The 21,521-nt window shown below is 44.0% G+C and overlaps 1 protein-coding gene across 11 annotated transcripts in view; it reads left to right on the top strand.

Annotated features, from left to right (window-relative positions):
* Nucleotides 1-21,521, top strand: part of SAP130 (Sin3A associated protein 130) — a 90,939-nt gene that overhangs the window by 47,836 nt on the left and 21,582 nt on the right. For 7 of the 11 annotated variants that reach the window (XM_030801086.1, XM_030801085.1, XM_030801083.1 and 4 more), the window contains exon 15: nt 3,635-3,739. The exons of the other annotated variants lie outside the window; for them this stretch is intronic. In XM_030801086.1, the coding sequence (XP_030656946.1) occupies nt 3,635-3,739 (105 nt within the window). The remainder of the gene's footprint in view (nt 1-3,634; nt 3,740-21,521) is intronic. 11 annotated transcript variants of the gene reach the window in all.

Here is a 21,521-nt window from a genome sequence, read left to right as displayed (position 1 = left end):
GCTGAGTCAGGGGTGCAGGAGGACTGGGTCGGGGTGGGAGAGCTGAGTCAGGGGTGCAAGAGGACTGGGTCGGGGTGAGGGAGCTGAGTCGGGGGTGCAGGAGGACTGGGTCAGGGTGGGGGAGCTGAGTCGGGGGTGTAGGAGGACTGGGTCAGGGTGGGGGAGCTGAGTCGGGGGTGCAGGAGGACTGGGTCGGGGTGAGGGAGCTGAGTCGGGGGTGCAGGAGGACTGGGTCGGGGTGAGGGAGCTGAGTCGGGGGTGCAGGAGGACTGGGTCAGGGTGGGGGAGCTGAGTCGGGGGTGCAGGAGGACTGGGTCAGGGTGGGGGAGCTGAGTCGGGGGTGCAGGAGGACTGGGTCGGGGTGGGAGAGCTGAGTCGGGGGTGCAGGAGGACTGGGTCGGGGTGGGAGAGCTGAGTCGGGTACAGGTGTCTTTACCTGCATCCTGGAGATGTTTTTTGCCAGCTTTGTTATGCAAGGTGAACAGACATGTTAACCGCATCCTGTAACTGTCTGGACAGTTACTGGAGGGGTCAACGAAGGGTGGGGCGGGGGTTTGTCTTTTGCCCTGGGGTAGCTGTGAGGAGAGTGCAACGGACTGTATTGTAAAGCCTGTGGGAGGGGAAGGGAATGGTCTGGTCGTGGTGACCTTAACAGTTACCAGCATCTTTTCCCAAAGGTAACTAACCAATGGATAGATACAGTCATATGTTGTGCATTTTTTTGTGTGAGTCTGACTTTCATCACTCGGTTTTATGTAATTCATCTGCATTATTGTATATGATTTTTTTTTTTTTTTTTTTTTTTGAGATGGGGTCTCACTCTGTCTCCCAGGTTGGACTATAGTGGCGCGATCACAGCTTACTGCAGCATTTACCTCCCCAGGCTCAGGTGATCCTCCCACCTCAGTTTTTGTATTTTTAGTAGAGTTGGGATTTCACCATGTTGCCCCGGCTGGTCTCGAACTCCTGGGCTCAAGCATTCCACCTGGTTCAGCCTCCCAAAGTGCTAGGATTACATGCGTGAGCACCTGGCCTTGATTGTAATTTTTTAATTGTTGTATAAAATACCATGTATAACAGTACTGTGTTTTATCCATGGTTATTTGGGTTGCTTCCATGTTTTCCTGTAATGATACCCTGAACATTTTTGTGCATGACTTTTGATTCATGCATGGGTACATTTCTGTTAAATACTGAGGGATTTGCTATGTCATAGGGTGTGCTTGTTTTAAACTTTCATGGATCATGGTTTTCTGTGTGGTTTTACCCATTTACACTCTCACCAGGAGTAATCATTGTTTCATCCTCACCAACACTTGTTCTGGACAGTCTTTGTGAGTTTGGTCATTCTGTCGGTTTATAGTGATGTTTCTCATTAGGTTCTTTTTTAAAATTTGTTTTTGGTTTCGTTAGTTTTTGGCCAGTGTTGGGGGTGGGAGGGGTGGCAGCAATGCAGTTGGTCTTGCTTTTTTAACTTTTATTCTTATTTTTATTATGGAAAAGTTCAAACATAAGAAAATTCTGTGGCCGGGCACGGTGGGTCACGCCTGTAATCCCAGCACTTCGGGAGGCCTAGGCGGGCGGATCATCTGAGGTCAGGAGATTGAGACCAGCCTGGCCAACATGGTAAAACCCCATCTCTACTAATAATGCAAAAATTAGCTAGGGCATGGTGGCAGGCACCTATAATCCCAGCTACTCGGAGGGCTGAGGCGGGAGAATCACTTGAACCCAGGGGGCGGAGATTGCAGTGAGCTGAGATCGTGCCACCACACTCCAGCCTGGACAACAGAGCGAGACTCTGTGTCAAAAAAAAAGAAAGAAAGAAAGAAAGAAATTATGAACATACGAATATGTGCCTGTCACCCAACTTTAGTTCTCAGCTTATCAGCTCTTGGCCAATTTTGCTTCACCTATATGCTTACCTACCCACTCGTATCATATTATTTTGAAGCAAATCCTAGATACCATGTCATTTCATTTGTGTGTGTTTCAGCATATTCCTATGGAGAGACACATAACATTAAAAACCAATAACCCCTTAGTATCAAATAGCCAGTCATTGTTCAGGTTTCCAGTGGTCTGAAATGTCACACGATTTGTTATATTTTATATTATTTATTTGAATGAGTATTCTGATAAGATGCATACATTGTGATTAGTTAATATGCCTTTAAAAGCCATTTTATTATTGAGGTTTCCTCTATCTTTTTTTTTTTTTTCCTGCAGTTTATTTGTTGAAGAAACTTGGTCTTCTGGGCCATACCCCTTCTGGATTTTGTTGATGGCATCCCCAGTGTATTCATTTCCTAGGGCTGCTGTAACAAACTACCATAAGTCTTCTGGCTTAAGGCAACAGACATGTATTATCTTATAGTTCCAGTAGCTAGAAATCTGAAATGAAGGTGTCATCAGGGTCAGTTCCCCCTGGAGGTTCTCGGGGAGAATCCACTCGTGCTGGCTACCAGTGGCTGCTGTTGATCTTTGTGTTCCTTGGCTTGCAGGCACAGCACCCCAATCTCTGGCTCCGTCGTCACATGGCCTTGCCCTTGTACTTGTGTCTCAAATCTCCCTTCCCTTTCTGTTACTAGGATACTTGTCACTGGAGCTTAAACTCAACTCTACATCCAGAACTCTACATCAAAATGTAATTAAGGATCTCTTATCTTGAGATCCTTAATTACATTTGCAAAGGCCCTTTTTCAAGTAAGGTCACATTCACAGTTACTGAAGATTGGGATTTACATATATCTTCTTAAAGAACTCAGTTCAACTGACTGCACCCGTAGTATAATTTCACTTGTTCTATCCTCCACATTTTCTGTAAGTTGTTACTTGACTCAGAAGGTTTGATCTGATTTTTCTTTTCTTTTTTTTTTTTATTGCTTCTTATGGCAAGACTACTTCATAGTTTGGTGATTTAGTCTCTTACCAGAAGACACATGATGTCTGATGCTCACCGTTTTTGAGATGTTAGTGGCTCTGAAGATCAGTACCCAGATCCATTAGTGATTAAGTGTTGTAAACTGGTATATTCTTGTCTAGTTATTTTCTCTCAGATCCACTCTCAACTGGTATTTGTTCCCACCACTCTATCAAAACTAAAAGTGTCAAGATTGCTCATGTTTTCATAGTGCTAACCTGATGGGTAATTCTCTGTCAGAGCCTTACGTGGCCTCTCTGCTGCACAGCACAATTGATCTCCAACTCTTCCTGGAGCAGGTTTTTTCACTTGGCTTCCAGGTCTTTATAAACACCATAGGCATAATAATAATTGTAAACACTTAATATGGATGTCAGTGTTAATAACATTAAGTAGAAAGGAGATGTGGCATGCTAGAAGCAGCGGCTAAAAGAGTCACAATGGTTGCTTCCTGGAGGGAGCCTGACAGGAAGTGAGCAGGAATGGGGAAGGGACCTGCTCTTTTTTTTTTTTAAGATTTTGTGTACTATTTGGGTTTTTTGGTAATGTGTCTGTGGTATCTGAGAAAATGAAAATCCATTTTAAAAATACTTAGTCAATGTAGGGCTTTTATTTTGTCCTAGGTATGCCTGGCAAATGTGCATCTTGTATTTCTTAGCCTCGAATGCCCTTGGACTGCTGTTCTCCGGGTTTGTCTCTTGTCTCTTTCAGAATGGCAGTTCGGAAAACCCTCATTCCTCCTCAGCCTCCTGATGTTGCTAGTCCTCGAGTGGAAAGCTCTATGCGGAGTACATCTGGGTCACCTAGGCCTGCAGGGTGAGCACCTACGTGTTCTTAGCACTCTTGCTTTTACCCACACATCGTTGCAGTTGGGGGGAGTCTAATATTCCTGCGTGACATAGTCTTGTTAGGTTCTATTGCCCAGGCTGGAGTGCAGTGGCTATTCTCAGCCGCCGTCATAGAAAATCGTAACATAGGACAGCCTTGAACTCCTGGGCTCAAGTGATCAGCCTCAGCCTCCTGAGTAGCTGGGACTATAGGCATGTGCCACCACTCCCAACTTATATCCACTTTCTAGTTGCATGACCTGAACACGGTTTTCAACCTCTCTGATTCCCATTTGCCTCATTTATAAAGTGGGCATTGAGCATTCATATAACATCTACCTCATAGAATTTTTGTGTATTTAAACAAAATCATACTTTTAAAACACTTTGTATGTGCCTTATAGCAAACACCCAGTTGCTATGGCATTCAAAGATGACATCGTGACAGTATTCATTTTTGTTTTTTCTGTTTTTGAGACAGAGTTTTGCTCTGTTGCCCAGGCTGGAGTGCAGTGGCACTATCTCAGCTCACTGCAACTTCAGCCTCCCATGTTCAAGCGATTCTCCTGCCTCAGCCTCCAGAGTAGATGGGATTGCAGGCATGTGCCACCACACCTGGCTTTTTTTTTTTTTTTTTTTTTTTTTTTAAGTAGAGACAGGATTTCGTCATGTTGGCCAGGCTGGTCTCAAACTCCTGACCTCAATTGATTCACGTGCCTCAGCCTCCCAAAGTGCTGGGATTATAAGCATGAACCACCATGCCGGGCCTTATGACAGTATTTGTTCTTTCTCTTCTTAATTCCACAAGTAATATTATATTGGAAAAAGTAATTAGATAATATAAAAATACTTAAAGTGAAAATTATTGTCTCATTCTCTACCCACATTGCCAATCCCACTTCCTAGAATAATGTTGACTGGTAACAGTTTTGGGGTTTTGTTTGTTTGTTTGTTTCCTGTAGACTTCCTCTATGATCAAGATAATAGTTCTGATAAGTATCTTTCTACGTCTTTTTCTGCATACACATGTAGATAGATTGATAGATTCTTTTTGTTTGTTTGTTTGTTTTGAGACAGAGTCTTGCTCTGTCACCAGGCTGGAGTGCAGTGGCATTCACTGCAACCTCCACCTCCCAGGTTCAAGTGATTCTCCTACCTCAGCCTCCTGAGTAGCTGGGACTACAGGAGCGTGCCACCACACCCAGCTAATTTTTGTATTTTTAGTAGAGACGGAGTTTCACCATGTTGGCCAGGATGGTCTCTATCTCCTCATGAACCGCCTACCTTGGCCTCCCAAAGTGTTGGGATTACAGGCGTGAGCCACCGTGCCCAGCCCCAATTGATAGATTCTTAAAAGAGATCTTACTGATTATATTGTTTTATGTCTTGCACTTTTACTTGTATCAGTAATAGTTTGCCATGTTAGTATATTTAGATCTACTTCTTCATAAAACTGCATTTGAGAAAAAAAAAATTGTGAATGCCTTGTTTGTGCCAGGTATTACTTTAGGATGTGGGGCTATAGAGCAGTCACAAAAATAGATGTAATGTGTCCATTCCCTTTCAGTTTACTTTCTAGTGGATGTGAGAAAATAATAAATGTAGGAAGAAAGGGAGACAGAGTAAAGGGAATAAAAAGTAATGGGAGGAAGAGGTGATGATTTATAGAAAAAGCCTTCTCTGAGAAGAGTATGAAGTAATAAGCCATGTGCTCCTTGATGCTGGAATGTGTCAGGGTCAGGCAGAGGAAAGAGGAACCAAGGCTTTGATATAAGGATACTTATATCCTTATTTGCACATTAGTGCAGTAACATAAAAATGACCATAAAAAAATGACCAGCCGGTTGCAGTGGCTCACGCCTGTAATCCCAGCACTTTGGGAGGCCAAGGCGGCCAGATCACGAGGTTAGGAGATCAAGACCATCCTGGGCTAACATGGTGAAACCCTGTCTCTACTAAAAACAATTAGCTGGGCGTGGTGGCAGGTGCTTGTAGTCCCAGCTACTCAGGAGGCTGAGGCAGGAGAATGGCATGAACCCAGGAGGCAGAGCTTGCAGTGAGCCAAGGTGGCACCACTGCACTCCAGCCTGGGTGACAGTGTTGTGGAACATCTCCAAGACTTCATTAAATGTGAAGGTTTTTGCCAGCGTAACTTCTGAGACCTCTTCATCCTTTTCCTCAAAACCACTTTGCCTTCACTTCTCCTTGGACTCAGGGTACACACTTTATAGCACCATCTTTCTGTGTGATGGCAGTTAGCTGATTCACTCAACACCACTCATAGTCATATTGACTTCTGAAATGCTAAAACCAGCCTTCACTATCAGTAATTCATTTTCCTAATTACCATTTTCTTTCAGTGTGGCAGCTAACTTCAGTGCTTCAGCCTTGAATAATTGTAATTTTTTTTGGTTATTACTATTGTCAATCCAAAATAGAAATTAACTATTTCTGCCATAGGTGGCTTTCCTGGTGCAGTTTAAACTGAAAGATGATATTAAAGCTACTTTACCTTCCTTTTTATATTCACTAGACTTTTTTAATATGGTCCGTAAAGCTTTTTACAAGTCTAGGTCTTACCCTTTTTTCTCTTTGCTGGACCATTTTGAAATCTTCAAATCACATACAATTTCACTTCTGGCCTTATCCCTTTTTGGTCTTTTGCTGCATTTTCATCTTGGTTGACCCATTCTCACATTCAGTCTTCCATTTTCTTAAAATTTCACGTTGGTTTATCACTAGGATGCCAGAGCAACACAACTACATGCTTTGTTTTCTTTATGAACTGTTTATGGTCAGTGATTCATCATTACCAGACTTAAGAAGTGATATGATTGGTTACTGATCATGATGGGCATCTGTTAGTTACATGGTGATTTGGGGACCGTAGAGCTAGCCGCATAACAATGGGGATACATTCTGAGAGATACATCGGTAGGCAATTTCATTGTTGTGTGAACATCATGAGTGTCCTTGTACAAACTTAGATGGGATGGCCTACTGCATACCTAGACTATATGGTACCACCTATTGCTCCTAGGCTAAAAACCTGTACAGGACTTTACTGTACTGAATACTATAGGCAGTGGTAACACAGTGGTACATATTTGTGTATCTAAACATAGAAATTATAATCTTTATTTATTTATTTTTGAGACAGAGTTTCACTCTTGCTGCCCAGGCTAGAGTGCAGTAACTCAGTCTCGGCTCCCCATAACCTCTGCCTCCCGGGTTCAACCGATTCTCCTGCCTCAACCTCCCGAGTAGCTGGGATTACAGGCATGCACCACCATGTCTGGCTGATTTTGTATTTTTAGTAGAGACAGGGTTTCTCCATGTTGGTCAGGCTGATCTCGAACTCCCGATCTCAGGTGATCCGCCCGCCTTGGCCTCCCCAAGTGCCGGGATTACAGGCGTGCACCACCGCGCCTGGCCAGAAATTACAATCTTATGGGACCACTGTCATATGTGTGGTCCCTTGTTCATTGAAACATCCTTATGTGCTGCATGACTATATCTGATATTTACATGTGTGAGCTTCGTGCTCAGTGAGGACTGCCTGTATATTAGGAATCACAGGACCAGCAAGGGAGACTAGCCTGGCACCAGAGGGGAGAGTTGTACAAGATGGCTTAGAGATGAGATTGAGAGCTAGATTATTTAGGGCCTTGTGGGCTATTCAGAAGCCTTTGGATTTTATTCTAAGACGAAGAGCCATTGAAGGGTTAAGGCATAGGAGTGACATGATCTGACTTATTTTAAAAGAATCACTCTGGCTACTGTGCTGAGAATAAACTGCAGTAGAGCAAGGGTGGAAGCAGGAAGACCAAGTGAGAGCTGATAAAATCATTAACTATCTTCATGGCTTGAACCTGCATGGAGGTAGTGTGTGTTTGTTTGTTTGTTTGTTTGTTTGTTTGTTTGTTTAATGAAATAGGGTCTCACTCTGTCACCCAGGCTGGAGTGTAGTGGTACAATCTCAGCTCACTGCAACCTTAACCTCCTGAGTAGTTAGGACTACTTAAGAGCCACCATACCCAGCTCATTTTTGTATTTTTTTGTCGAAACAGGGTTTCGCCATGTTGCCCAGGCTTGTCTGGAACTCCTGGGCTCAAGCAGTATTCCCACCTCAGCCTCACAAAGTGCTGGTATTACAGGCATGAGCACCACACCCTGCTCATATGTCTTAACAAGTGTTTGGATTCTTGATATGATTTGAAGGTACAGCTGACAAAATTTTCTGATGGAATGGAGAGAAAGAGAGGAGTCAAGGATAGCTCCCAAATTTTACCTGAGCATTCTAAAATGAGGAAAGCTATGAGAATAGCAGGAAAAAAATCAGGTTAGTTTCAGTCATTTTACTTTTGCAATATCTAGGTGGTTGGACACCCAAGTGGAGATGTCAAATAGACAGAAAATTCTGAAGGAGGCCGGGCGCAGGGGCTCACGCCTGGAATCCCAGCACTTTGGGAGGCCGAGGCGGGCGGATCACCCGAGGTCAGGAGTTTGAGACTAGCCTGACCAACGTGGAGAAACCCCCTCTCTACTAAACATACAAAATTAGCCGGGCGTGTTGGCGCATGCCTATAATCCCAGCTGCTCGGGAGGCTGAAGCAGGAGAATCTCTTGAACCCGGGAGGCGGAGGTTGCAGTAAGCAGAGATCACACCGTTGCACTCCAGCCTGGGCAACGAGAGCGAAAGTTTGTCTCAACAACAACAACAACAAAATTCTGAAGTAATACAGCTCTAGAATTGAAGATAGAAGTCCATGCTGGTGATAGAGATTTGGGAATTATAAGCAGATAGATGTTCTTTAGAGCTGTGAGAGTGGAAGGTAGTATAAATAGAGAACAGAAGTGGTGCAAGGACCAGGCTTGAGGACATAGCATCTTTAGAGGTCAGGAAAATGAAAAACCAGAAAAAGTGACTGTTTCCCGGTACTGTGTGATGTTCTGAGGTGTGTTGTTGCCACAATTAGTCTTCAGCTAATGAACACTTTGGGTTTTTGTTTGCTTATTTTTGTTTTATTTTTAGAGGCAGGGTCTTGCCCAGTCACCCCAGCTGGAGTGCAGTGGCGTGATCATAGCTCACTGCAGCCTTGAACTCCTGGGCTCAAGGATCCTCCCACCTTAGCCTCCTGAGTAGCTGGGACTGCAGGTAGGCATCATTATGCCCAGCTATTTTTATTTTTTTTATTTTTTATTTTTAGGCAGAGTCTCACTCTGTTGCCCAGGCCGGAGTGCACTGGCACCATGTTGGCTCAGAACAACCTCTGCCTCCCAGGCTCAGGTGATTCTCCTGCCTCAGCCTCCCAAGTAACTGGGATTAAAGGCACCCACCATCACGCCTGGCTAATTTTTGTGTTTTTAGTTGAGACAGGGTTTTACCGTGTTGGCCAGGCTGGTCTCAAATTCCTGACCTCAAGTGATCCACCCACCTTGGCCGTCCCAAAGTGCTGGGATTACAGGGGTGAGCCACCAAGCCCAGCCTGCTAAGCTGATTTTCATATTGTTTTTGTAGAGATGGCAGTCTCACTGTGTAGCCCAGGCTGGTCTTGAACTCCTGGCCTCAACTGATCTTCCCACTTTGGCCTCCCAGAATATTGGGATTACAGGCATCAGCCACTGCACCCGGCCTGTTTTTGTTTTTGTCTTTTTCAAAACAAAGTCTCATATGGACTTAGTTTTCAAGGGTTGGTCCTGAAGGTGAAGAACCTGCCATGAGGTACCAAAGTCTCCCTGTGAGCAACAGCAGGTGCAGAAATAGGGTGATCAGGGGCTATTTTTTAGACTCTTCTGGGATTTGGTGTGCTTCAGAGAAGTTGTGGAGGTAGGGCCCACACAGGCACTCAGACTGGCTTTATTTGCAGTAGTCAATCTGTGGCACCTGAAAGAAGAGAGCATTTGGATTGTGAAGAAATAACTAGCTGGAAGAATAAACCCCCCACACTCCCACACCCAAGTAAAAGTAATCTCATATAAATGGCTGTTTTAGAAATAGCCAACTCCATTCACTGATGAGTAACAAAAAAGGATTAATATGAAGATAATTAAAATTAAGACGTAGGAAAGGAAGAACAAAGTATACCAATCTGTTCCCTAAGACACTGACCAAAAAATGTTGACAGGGGACAGATGAAATTTATGATGAAACATGCCACCATAAATTTAAATAGCATAACAAAATAACCACCTCTGTGAAGGAAAACACAAAGTTCAAATACAAAAGACTCCTGGAGTAAATGGCAAAACGTGAAGTGATGACACAGGAGTTGACAGGACTCAGTAGAGAACTAATGAAGATACCACAGAAGGAAGGCAAAATTAAAACTGCACAAGAGAGTATTTATTGGCCGTAGAAGATAGAAATGAAAAAGTGGATAAAATAAAAAGAAAGATAGTCATGTGTCATGGCTCATGCCTGTAATTCTAGCACCTTAGGAGGCCGAGGTCAACAGATGGGGGGAGCCCAGGAGTTCGAGATAAGCCTGGGCAATATGGCAAAACCTGAGCTCTAAAAAAAATTTCAAAAATTGGCCGGGTGTGGTGGTATGGGCCTGTAGTCCCAGCTACACAGGGAGGATCACTTGAGCCTGGCAAGTTGAGTTTATAGTTAATTGTGTTCATGTCACTCTACTACAGCCTGGGTGACAGAGTAAGAACCTGTCTAAAAAAAAGAGAAAGAGAAAGATAAAAGAAAAACCATACAGAGCATACTGTGATAGAAGTAAGACCAAGCATGCGTCATATCATGTCATGTCAGTGGCTTCGTTGTGGGTTGAGTTGTGTCCCCCAAAAGTCAACTCCCAGTACCTCGGAATGCAGCCTTATTTGGAAACAGGGTCATTGCAGATGTGGTTAGTCAAGATGAAGCCCTGCTGGAGTAGGGTGAATCCTGAATTCAATATGACTGGTCTTCTTCTTTTTTTTTTTTTTTTTTTTTTTTTTTGGAGATAGTGTCTTGCTCTGTTACCTAAGCTGGAGTACAGTGAGCGGTGTGATCTAGGCTCCAGTAATCCTCCCACATTAGCCTCCCGAGTACCTGGGACTCCAGGCATGCATCACCATGCCCAGCTAATTTTTTTTTTTTTTTTTTTTTTAGACAGAGTCTTGCTCTCTGTCGCCAGGCTGGAGTGCAGTGGTGCGATCTCGGCTCACTGCAACCTCCAGCATCCTGGTTCGAGCTATTCTCCTGCCTCAGCCTCCTGAGTAGCTGGGATTACAGGCACGCACCACCATGCCCAGCTAATTTTTGTATTTTTAGTAGAGACAGGGTTTCACCATGTTGGCCAGGATGGTCTCGATCTCTTGACCTCATGATCCACCCACCTCGGCCTCCCAAAGTGCTGGGATTACAGGCGTGAGCCACCGTGCCCGGCCCATGCCCAGCTAATTTAAATAATTTTTTTTTTTTTTTTTTTTTTTTTTTTGAGACAGAGTCTCGCTCTCTCACCCAGGCTGGAGTGCAGTGGCGTAATCTCAGCTCACTGCAACCTCTGCCTCCTGGGTTCAAGAGATTCTCCTGCCTCAGCCTCCCGAGTAGCTGCGACTACAGGTGCAAGCCACCACACCCAGCTAATTTTTGTGTTGTTTTTTTTTTTTTTGAGACGGAGTCTCGCTCTGTCGCCCAGGCTGGAGTGCAGTGGCGCAATCTCGGCTCACTGCAAGCTCCGCCTCCCGGGTTCACGCCATTCTCCTGCCTCAGCCTCTCCGAGTAGCTGGGACTACCGGTGCCCGCCACCATGCCCGGCTAATTTTTTTTTTGTAGTTTTAGTAGAGAAGGGGTTTCACTGTGGTCTCGATCTCCTGACCTCGTGAGCCACTGCGCCCGGCCAATTTTTGTATTTTTAGTAGAGACAGGGTTTCACCATGTTGGCCAGGATGGTCTCGATCTCTTGACCTCGTGATCCACCCACCTCGGTCTCCCAAAGTGCTGGTATTACAGGCGTGAGCCACTGCGCCTGGCCTAAATAAATTTTTTTAGTAGAGACAAGGTCTGGTCTCAACCTCCTGGCTTCAAGTGATCCTCTTGCCTTGGCCTCCCAAAATGCTGGGATTACAGGCATGAGCCACCATACCTGACCCATGACTAGTATTCTTAGAAAAAGGGGAAATTAGGACACAAATACATTATGTGAACATGAAGGCAGAGATTGGGAAGGTGCCGAAGAGTAACAAAGATTTCCAGCAAAGCCACCAGAAGCTGGGAGAGGAGGCATGGAATAGTCTGTCCTTCAAGCCCACAGAAAGAACCAGCCCTGCTGACGCTTCGATCTCAGACTTCTGGCTCCAGAACTGTGAGACAAGCTACTTCTGTTTAAGCCACACAGTTTGTGATGATTTGTTGTGGTAGCTCTAGCAATCTAATACAGGTCTTAACTCGCCTGTTTCCAGATTGCATTGCAAAGCAGAACCCACCTCTGCTCTGCCTTGTATACAGAGGCAGGCCAAACACAAAGTGATTCAGGAAGGTCAAAATGAAACATTAGGTAAAGGGATGCTGAACTTGACTTGTGCTAACTCACAAGAGTAGATTGATACATTATCAGGAATTTTATGAGGCAGGTGTTAGACACAGCCATTGAAAAAATTATAATCCTGGGTAAAAACTCATAATTAAATTAAAATACCCAGTACTTCCTAATTCAACTACATTTTATCCTTCTTCCCGTGGAATAATTATGTAGAATGGTGTGCTGTTTCACGTCCCCCCCTCCCCCTGCCAACCTCCACCCCACTCCACACTGAGTCATTTAGTATTGGCAGCTTGAAATTGGCCCGGGTGGGAGCACTTGTTCCACAGAAATTATCAATGGCACTTTGTTTACTGTTTTGTTGATCATCTAAGCAGAGATTGGTAAGCGTTTTCAGTAAGGGGAAAAATAAATAGTAAGTTATTTTAGGATTGTGAGTCGCATAGTCTCTGTCATGAGTCCTCATGTCTGGTGTAGCTGTATTGAAAGATTTCATCGGCAAAACTGATGTTGGGCTGGGATATAGTTTGTCAACGCCTGGTCTAGACATAAGAAAGTAATGGAGAAAACGTTAGTCATACCCAACTTGAAAGTGCTTGTCAGGCCAGGCACAGTGCCCTCGCGCCAGTAATCCCAGCACTTTGGGAGGCTGAGGCAGGTGGGTTACTTGAGGTCAGGAGTTTGAGACTAGCCTGGCCAACATGGTGAAACCCTGTCTGTACTAAAAATACAAAAATTAGCCGGGTGTGGTGGTGCACCTGTTGTCCCAGCTACTCGGGAGGTGGGAGATTTGCTTGAGCCCGGGAGGTGGATCTCTGCAGTGAGCCGAGATCACACCACTGCACTCCAGCCTGGACGACAGAGTGAGACCCTGTCTTTTTTTTGTTTGTTTTTGAGATGGAGTTTTGCTCTGTCGCCCAGGCTGGAGTGCAGTGGTGCAATCTCTGCTCACTGCAACCTCCTCCACCCAAGACCCTGTCTTTAAAAAAAAAACAAAAAAACCACTCTGGGCATGGTGGCTCACATCTGTAATCTCAACACTTTGGGAGGCCAAGGCGGACAGATCACCTAAGGCCAGGATTTCGAGACCAGCCTGGCCAACATGACGAAACCTGTCTCTAATAAAAATACAAAAAATTAGCCGGACGTGGTGGGGGCCACCTGTAATCCCAGCTACTGCGGAGGCTGAGGCAGGAGAATCGCTTGAACCTGGGAGGCGGAGGCTGCAGTGAGCTGAGATGGTGCCATTGCACTCCAGTTTGGGCAATAAGAGTGAAACTCTGTCTTAAAAAAAAAAAAAAAAAATGCTTTACTATAGCTGTTACATTATGAAGACGCCAAAAATTTAAGGAAGTGTTCTTGTTCTGCATATGTTCAAAACCATTACCTGACTCGGGGAAGAAGTCTCACCTGTCATTGTGAATTTTTCCATTTTCCCTCACTGATTTTTTAGGTTCCATTGTAGTTGGAAAAGATCTTTTGTTTGGGTACAGACTTTATAAATTTTTTGAAATTTAAATTTTGACCTAACGTGTGGTCTATCCTGGAGAATGTCCCATGTGCCCTTGAGAAGAATGTACGATCACTGTTGTTGGGTGGAGTATTCTATATATCTGTTAGGTCTAGTTTGTTTAGTGTTCCAGTCCTCTGTGTCCTTGCCAAGTTTCTGTCTGGATGTTTCATCCATTATTGAAAATGGGGTATTGAAATCTCCAGCTATGGCCGGGCGCAGTGGCTCACGCCTGTAATCCCAGCACTTTGGGAGGCCGAGGGGGGTGGATCACAAGGTCAGGAGTTCAAGACCAGCTTGGCCAAGTTGGTGAAACCCATCTCTACTAAAAATACAAAAATTAGCTGGGCATGGTGGCGGATACCTGTAATCCCAGCTACTCGGGAGGCTAAGGCAGAGAATTACTTGAAACCCGGAGGCAGAGTTTGCCATGAGCTGAGACTGCGCCACTGCACTCCAGCCTGGGTGACAGAGCGAGACTCCGTCTCAAAGAAAAAAAGGAAAGAAAAGAAATTTCCAGCTATTCTTGTCATCCTATCTGTCTCTCTCTTTAATTCTGTCAGTATCTCCTTTATTCTGTTACATGGGGCACCATTCTTTGATGTGCGAAGGTTTATAATTGCTGTATCTTTTTCTCTTTATTGTGGTATGAACACTTAACATGAGATCTGCCCTGGTAGGGAGAAGTTTAAATGTACATTGTTGTTCATTGTAGGCACAGTGTCACACAGCAGAGCTCTAGAACGTCTTCATTTTGCTTAACTGAAACTTTATGCCCTTTAATTGGTAACTGCTCATTTCTCCAAATTCTTTGATCTTCTTGATGAATCTTTTATTAATATAGTATGTCCTTTGTCTTGTTTTGGATTTAACGTCCATTTTCTCTGATATTGATAGAGGCCCGCAGCTTGCTTTCACTTACTGTTTTCATGAAGTATCTTTTTCCATCCTTTCACATTTTGTATGTTATTGAAGTTAAGTTGGTATCAATGCAAACTAGATTGATAGGAATTTAGAATGTTGATTGTAATCCCATGGTAACCAGTTTTAAAATACCAATGAAAAAAGATAATGTCATCTGAGGACTCAAATTACACACACAAATATTTTTTCAAAAGATTTATCAAGCAAAGGTAAACAAATTGAAATCTTATCAGAAAAGGTAGAATTCAGCTTAAAAGCAAAACACAGAGGGTCCCTTTTTTTTCTTTTCATGAGACGGCATTTCACTCCTGTTGCCCAGGTTGGAGTACAGTGGCGCAATCTCAGCTTACTGCCACCTCCGCCTCCTGGGTTCAAGCGATTCTCCTGCCTCAGCCTCCTGAGTAGCTGGGATTACAGGCACATGCCACCACACCCAGCTAATTTTTGTATTTTTAGTAGAGACAGGGTTTCACCATGTTGGCCGGGCTTGTGTCGAACTCCTGACCTCAGATGATCTGCCCACCTCGGCCTCCCAGAGTGCTGGAGTTACAGGTGTGAGCCATCGCACCTGGCCCACAGAGGGTCCTTTATAATGCTGAAGAATCTACTTTACAATGAAGTTTGTTTTATTTATTTTTATTTTTTTGAGATGGAGTCTCGCTCTGTCACCCAGGCTGGAGTACGATGGCACGATCTTGGCTCACTGCAACCTCCACCCCCCAGGTTCAAGCGAGAATCTCCTGCCTCAGCCTCCTGAGTAGCTGGGATTACAGGCGCAGCCACCATGCCTGGCTTATTTTTTTGTATTTTTAGTAGAGACGGGGTTTCACCATGTTGGTCAGGCTGGTCTTGAACTCCTGACCTCATGATCTGCCCGCCTCAGCCTCCCAAAGTGCTGTGACTACAGATGTGAGCCACCACACCTGGCCTACAGTGAAGTTTTAACAGTTAAGAATATCTGTGTACCAAATAATGTAGCATTAAGACTCATAAAGCAGAATTTACAAGAAGTAGGAGGAGAGTTTCAAAGAGCAGCTTAGGAGCAAAAGGGCTTTAATTCACGTTTTTCAGGCCTCATCAGTTCTAGCAGACAACAAATAAATAGGATATAATAATAAATCGAAATAATAATAAGGGGAAATAGATACTATTAAATTCCGTGTGTTAATTACACGTTTTTTTTTCTCTCTCTCTCTTTTTTGAGACAGTCTTGCTCTGTCGCCCAGGCTGGAGTGCAGTGGCATGATCTCGGCTCACTGTAATCTTCACCTCCCTGGTTCAAGCAATTCTCGTGCCTTTGCTTCCCGAGTGGCTGAGATTACACGCGTGTGCCACTGTGCCCAGCTAATTTTTGTATTTTTAGTAGAGACAGGGTTTTCCCATATTGGTTAGGCTGGTCTCAAACTCCTAATCTCAAATGATCCACTTGCCTCGGCCTCCCAAAGTGCTGGGATTACAGGCATAAGCCGCTGTACCCGTTCCCTGCCCCGCCGCCCCCCCCCACCTCTCGCTTTTTTTGTTTTTGAGACAGTATCTCACTGTGTCACTCAAGCTAGAGTGCAGTGGCACAATCCTGGCTTGGCTCACTGCAGCCTTGACCTCCCAGGCTTGAGTGATCCTCCCTGTTCTGCCTCCAAAGTAGCTGCGACTACTTGAGTTAGTGTTAGTCTGGGTTTTTCTGTTCGTTTTGCTTTGTTTAGAGACGGAGTCTCGCTCGGTTGCCAGGCTGGAGTGCAGTGGTACGATCTCGGCTCACCACAACCTCTGCCTCCCAGGTTCAAGCGATTCTCCTGCCTCAGCCTCCCGAGTAGCTGGGACTACAGGTGCACACCACCATGCCCAGCTAATTTATTTGTATTTTTAGTAGAGATGGGGTTTTACCATGTTGGCCAGGATGGTCTCGATCTCCTGACCTCGCGATCTGCCCACCTTGTTCTCCCAAAGTGCTGGGATTACAGGCGTGAGCTATCACACCTAGCCTGTTTTTTGTTGTTGTTGTTGTTGTTTGTGTTTTTTTTTTGTTTTTTTGAGACAGAGTCTCATTCTGTCACCCAGGCTGGAGTGCAGTGGCGTGTTCTCAGTTCACTGCAACCTCCGCCTCCTGGGTTCAAATGATTCTTGTGTCTCAGCCTCCTGAGTAGCTGGGATCACAGGCTTGTGCCACCAAACGTGGCTAATTTTTGAATTTTCAGTAGAGACAGAGTTTCAAAATGTTGGCCAGGCTGGTCTCGAAATTCTGGCCTCAGGTGATCCATCCACCTCAGCCTTCCAAAGTGTTGGCATTACAGGCATGAGCCACCATGCCCAGCCAGTGTTAGTCTGTTTTCTAAGTTATTAGTTTCTGATTTTATATTTATTGTTTCCTTTTTTGTTTGTTTGTTTGTTTTCTAGTTTTTCAGCTGACAGTTTTCGATATTTAAGGCTATGAACTTTCTTCTAAATAATGCTTTCATTGCAGCCCACTGATTCTGCTATATAATGCTTTCATTGTGGCTTTTTTTATTTACTTTTTTTTTTTTTTGAGATGGAGTTTCGCTCTTGTCGCCCAGGCTGGAGTGCAGTGACACAATCTCAGCTCACTGCAAACTCCACCTCCTGGATTCAAGTGATTCTCCTGCCTCAGCCTCCCGAGTAGCTGGGATTACAGGCATCCACCAACATGCCCAGCTAATTTTTGTATTTTTAGTAGAGGCAGGGTTTTACCATCTTGGCCAGGCTGGTCTCGAACTCCTGACCTCAAGTGTTCTGCCTGCCTTGGCCTCCCAAAGTGCTGGGATTACAGGTGTGAGCCACTGCGCCCAAACTAAATTTCCTTATTTTTTAGATGAGGTCTCACTGTGTCATCCAGACTGGAGTGCAGTGGGTGTGAACAGTTCACTGAACCCTTGAACTCCTCGGCTCAGGTCATCGTCCTGCCTCAGGCTCCTGAGTAGGGGACCACAGGCACATACCACTATGCCCAGCTCTCAGAGAACATTTTAAAATGGGTAAAAAGGGCTTTCTGTTTTCTCCTTTCATTCCTATTTCTAGTTTGCCTGCCTAACACTATCCCAATCGAGATAAACCATAAAAATATTAAAAAGGAGTTTTTTACATTGAACTTATGTAGTTATATGCAAATAATGATAGAAAAAACCATGGATAAATGTATGTGGCTGGGGAGGCCCCACATTCATGGCAGAAGGCAAGGAGGAGCAAGTCACATCTTATGTGGATGGTGGCAGGCAAAGAGAGTGCTTGTGCAGGGAAACTCTCCCTTTTTGAAACCATCAGATCTCATGAGACTTAGTTACTATCACGAGAACGGCACAAGAAAGACCCGCCCCCATGATTCAGTCATCTCCCACAGGGTCCCTCTCATAACACATGGGAATCATGGGAGCTACAAGATGAGATTTGTGTGGGGACACAGAGCCAAACCGTAACACATTATGACTCAAAATTCAGAATCTATAAAAAGAAAGTTTTGGGAAATTTGACTCAGGGCTGGTTATGGTGGCTGACACCTGTAATCCCAGCAATTTGGGAGGCCAAGGTGGGCAGATTGCTTCTAACCCAGGAGTTCAAGACCAGCTTGGGCAACATGGCCAAACTCCATCTCTACAAAAGATACAAAAATGAGCTGGGCATGGTGGCACGCACCTGTGGTCCTGGCTACTCAGGAGGCTTAGGTGGGAGGATTGCTTGAGTCTGGGAGGTCGAGGCTACAGTGAGCCAGCATCGTGCCACTGTATTCCAGTCTTGGTGATAGAGTGAGACCCTGTCTTTAATAAGAGAGAGAGAAATTTGAGTCAGTAAAAATTATTTAAAAAACAAACTACTTTTGTCAAGAAAAAACTTGATAAGCAAAGTGGAAGACAAATGATGAATTGGGAAGATATATTTCCAACTCATATCACAGTCTAACGGCTAATCTTCATAGTATGTAAATAACTGCCAGAAATGAAGAATAAAGAAGTAAGTCCAGTAGAAAAATGAACAACCTTTTTGAACAATTTTAGTTCACAGGTAAAGAAGTATCAGTGGTCCATAACATGTGGAATAATGCTTTATATCAAGGGATGAGCAAACTGAGAGCACACTGAGTCACCATCGTTTACCTTTCATACTGGCAAAATCCCAGGAGTTTGAACTATGCTGTTGGAAGAGCTGTGGGTAATTGGGTGCTTTTATTCTTGGTGAGAATGCAAACTGTATAACCCTTATGGAAAGGCAACTTGGCAATATTTACCAAAATTACAGAGGCATTTTTCTTTCCCACGTATGTGTGGTAATTTATTATTCGGATACACTAGCACACGTATCAGATGACCGAGGTGTCAACGTGCTGAGAGCTAACACGCCAGAGTTGGAAGGGCTCTGTTGAAACATAGCTGGCTTGCTGCTCCCTGGACAGCTCCACTCTGAAATGCAGCTCTCCTGAACAGTCAGCACCAGAGCTCACAAGCACCTCCTCCCACCCCTGTAGTTTTCATGCCACCGTCACGTTCCCCAAATTCCTTAGGGTAGAGAAGCAAGGAAGCAACATACTTTGGGAAGTCTGACTCTGACAGCAAGTGGTTTGTGTCAGCATGTGGCTGGGCATTGCATTTCTTGGTAGGATGGAGAGCCTGGGGAATTGTGTGCATTCCGCTCACCTTCTGCCTCCAAATATTCCCAGTTAAATTTGTAGTTTTTTAGTCTGTTGAATGTTGTTATCTGTATTGGTCTTTATACTCTACTCCACAAACAGGGGACTGGGTAAATAAAATATAGTTACAAGTCAAAAAAGCAACCCAATTGAGTCAAAAAAAAAAAAAAAAAAAAAGCAAGGTATGAGGTATATGCTATGACAGTTTTGAAATAAGCAGGGAGGTTGGGTAAGAAAATAACATTTGGGCCAGGTGCAGTGGCTCACACTTGTAATCTCAGCATTTTGGGAGGCCAAGAGGGGAGGATCACTTGAGCTCAGGAGTTCGAGACCAGCCTGGGCAACATAGCAAGACCTTGCCTCTACTAAAATATAAAAAAAAAAAAAAATTAGCTGGGCATGGTGGTACACCCCTGTAGTCTCAGCTGCTAGAGGGGTTGGGGAGGGGAGGCTGAGGTGGGTGGATCGCTTGAGCCCAGGAGTTTGAGACTAGCCTGGACAACATGGCAAAACTCTATCTCTGCGAAAAATACAAAAATTAGTCGGGTGTGGTGGTGCACACCTCTGGTCCCAAGCTACTGGGAGGCTGAGGTGGAAGGATTACTTGAGCCTGGGAGGTCGAGGCTGCAGTGAGTCCTGATCGTGCCACTGTACTCCAGTCTGGGCAACAGAGCCAGACCCTGTCTCAAAAAAAAAAAAAAGAAGAGAAAGAAAAAACATCTGTATTTGCTTATGTCTCATTCATAAGTACTCTAAGGTCATACAAGAAATTATTATATTTCATTGATTGTGATAAACAAGGTTTTAAAACCATAGCATCTCTAAAATCAGTATCTTAAAACTGATGACATCTTAATATTCTAGAATTCAGTTATTGCATTTTTAAGTATGCACAAAATAATGGTTCATTTTATAACTGTTGCCGTCTTAGAGTCAGTGGAATGCTGAGGTATAGTGATATTGTGTGGAAGATAATAGTAGATGGGTTAGAAGAAGGGAGCTTTCTTGATATATCATTTGAAACATGTGAATGCATTACTAATTCAAAACAAACAAAACTTTTAAGGAAAATTAAGATATTGAAAAATATAAAATAGATTAAAAAAGGAAATCCAATAGCTGTCAATATAAGTAAATTTAATTTTTTTAAGTTATGTAGTACTACAAGGCTTATAATGTTTGTGTAGGTTTTTCTAGGTATCACTAGTTTATCTTCAAACTTTCTACCAAACCTACAGAACTGCTCTAAATGAGTTAAACCTGTCAGATCTCTGTCATTTGTGCTTTTGCTTGATCATATCTCTCCTTGAAGCCCTGCTTCTGCCTGCCCCAGTCTGTATCGGTGCCTGTCTGGACTCGGTGCCCAGCTGTTGTTCCTGGTGCCTCCTTTCTCCGCCAGGCTCTGATTTCCCTTCACCTTGTCACCTGGAGCTTGTATGCTTCCTTTTTCTTGATTTACCCACTTGATTTGTAAGAGCACCTCTTCAGTAGTAGTGACAGAATGCCCAAGATGTCAGTTTTTCATACTTGGCATATCAGAAAACATCTTTATTCTGTCCACACTCTTCAGTCTGTTTTCTCTATATTGTTCAGATTAGGCTAATTATACTGATCTGTCTTCGGCCTCATTGATTCTAAGGCAGATGCGATGGCTCTTACCTGTATAGTCCCAGCTACTCAGGAGGCTGAGGAGGGAGGATCATTTGAGGCCAAGAGTTGGAGGCTATGGTGCTCAATGATCATGCCTGTGAAGAGCCACTGCACTCCAGCCTCACCAACACAGCAAGACCATCTTATTTCAGTTATTATATTTTTTATTTCTTTAATTTCTATTTGGTTCCAAAATTTTTATAACTTTGGTTTTTTTACTAAGATTTTTCTATTTTTTTCATTCATTTCAAGTGAATTTGTAATTGCATATTAACACATATTTATGATATCTGCTTTAAAGTCCTTGTCAGATAATTCCTTCATCATTCTTATTCAAGTTGTTATTTTCCTGTTTCTTAATGAGTGATTTTCCGTTTGGAACTGGACATTTTAAGTGTTAAGTTATAAGACTGGATTTATATGTAGGTTATACTTCAGCAGGCCTCCTTTCAAACTACCCCAGCAGGGAAGAGGGGGCATTGCCTTGTTACTGCCAGGTGATCAGTGAAGGCCAAGTTCCCAGTTGGCCTCTGATGATACCGCATGAGTAGTGGGATGGGGAGGAGATTGAAGCCTCTCATTA

The sequence above is a fragment of the Nomascus leucogenys genome, chromosome 20 (assembly GCF_006542625.1).
Source record: "Nomascus leucogenys isolate Asia chromosome 20, Asia_NLE_v1, whole genome shotgun sequence".
NCBI lineage: Eukaryota > Metazoa > Chordata > Mammalia > Primates > Hylobatidae > Nomascus > Nomascus leucogenys.
This window is presented reverse-complemented; position numbering and strand designations above follow the sequence as displayed.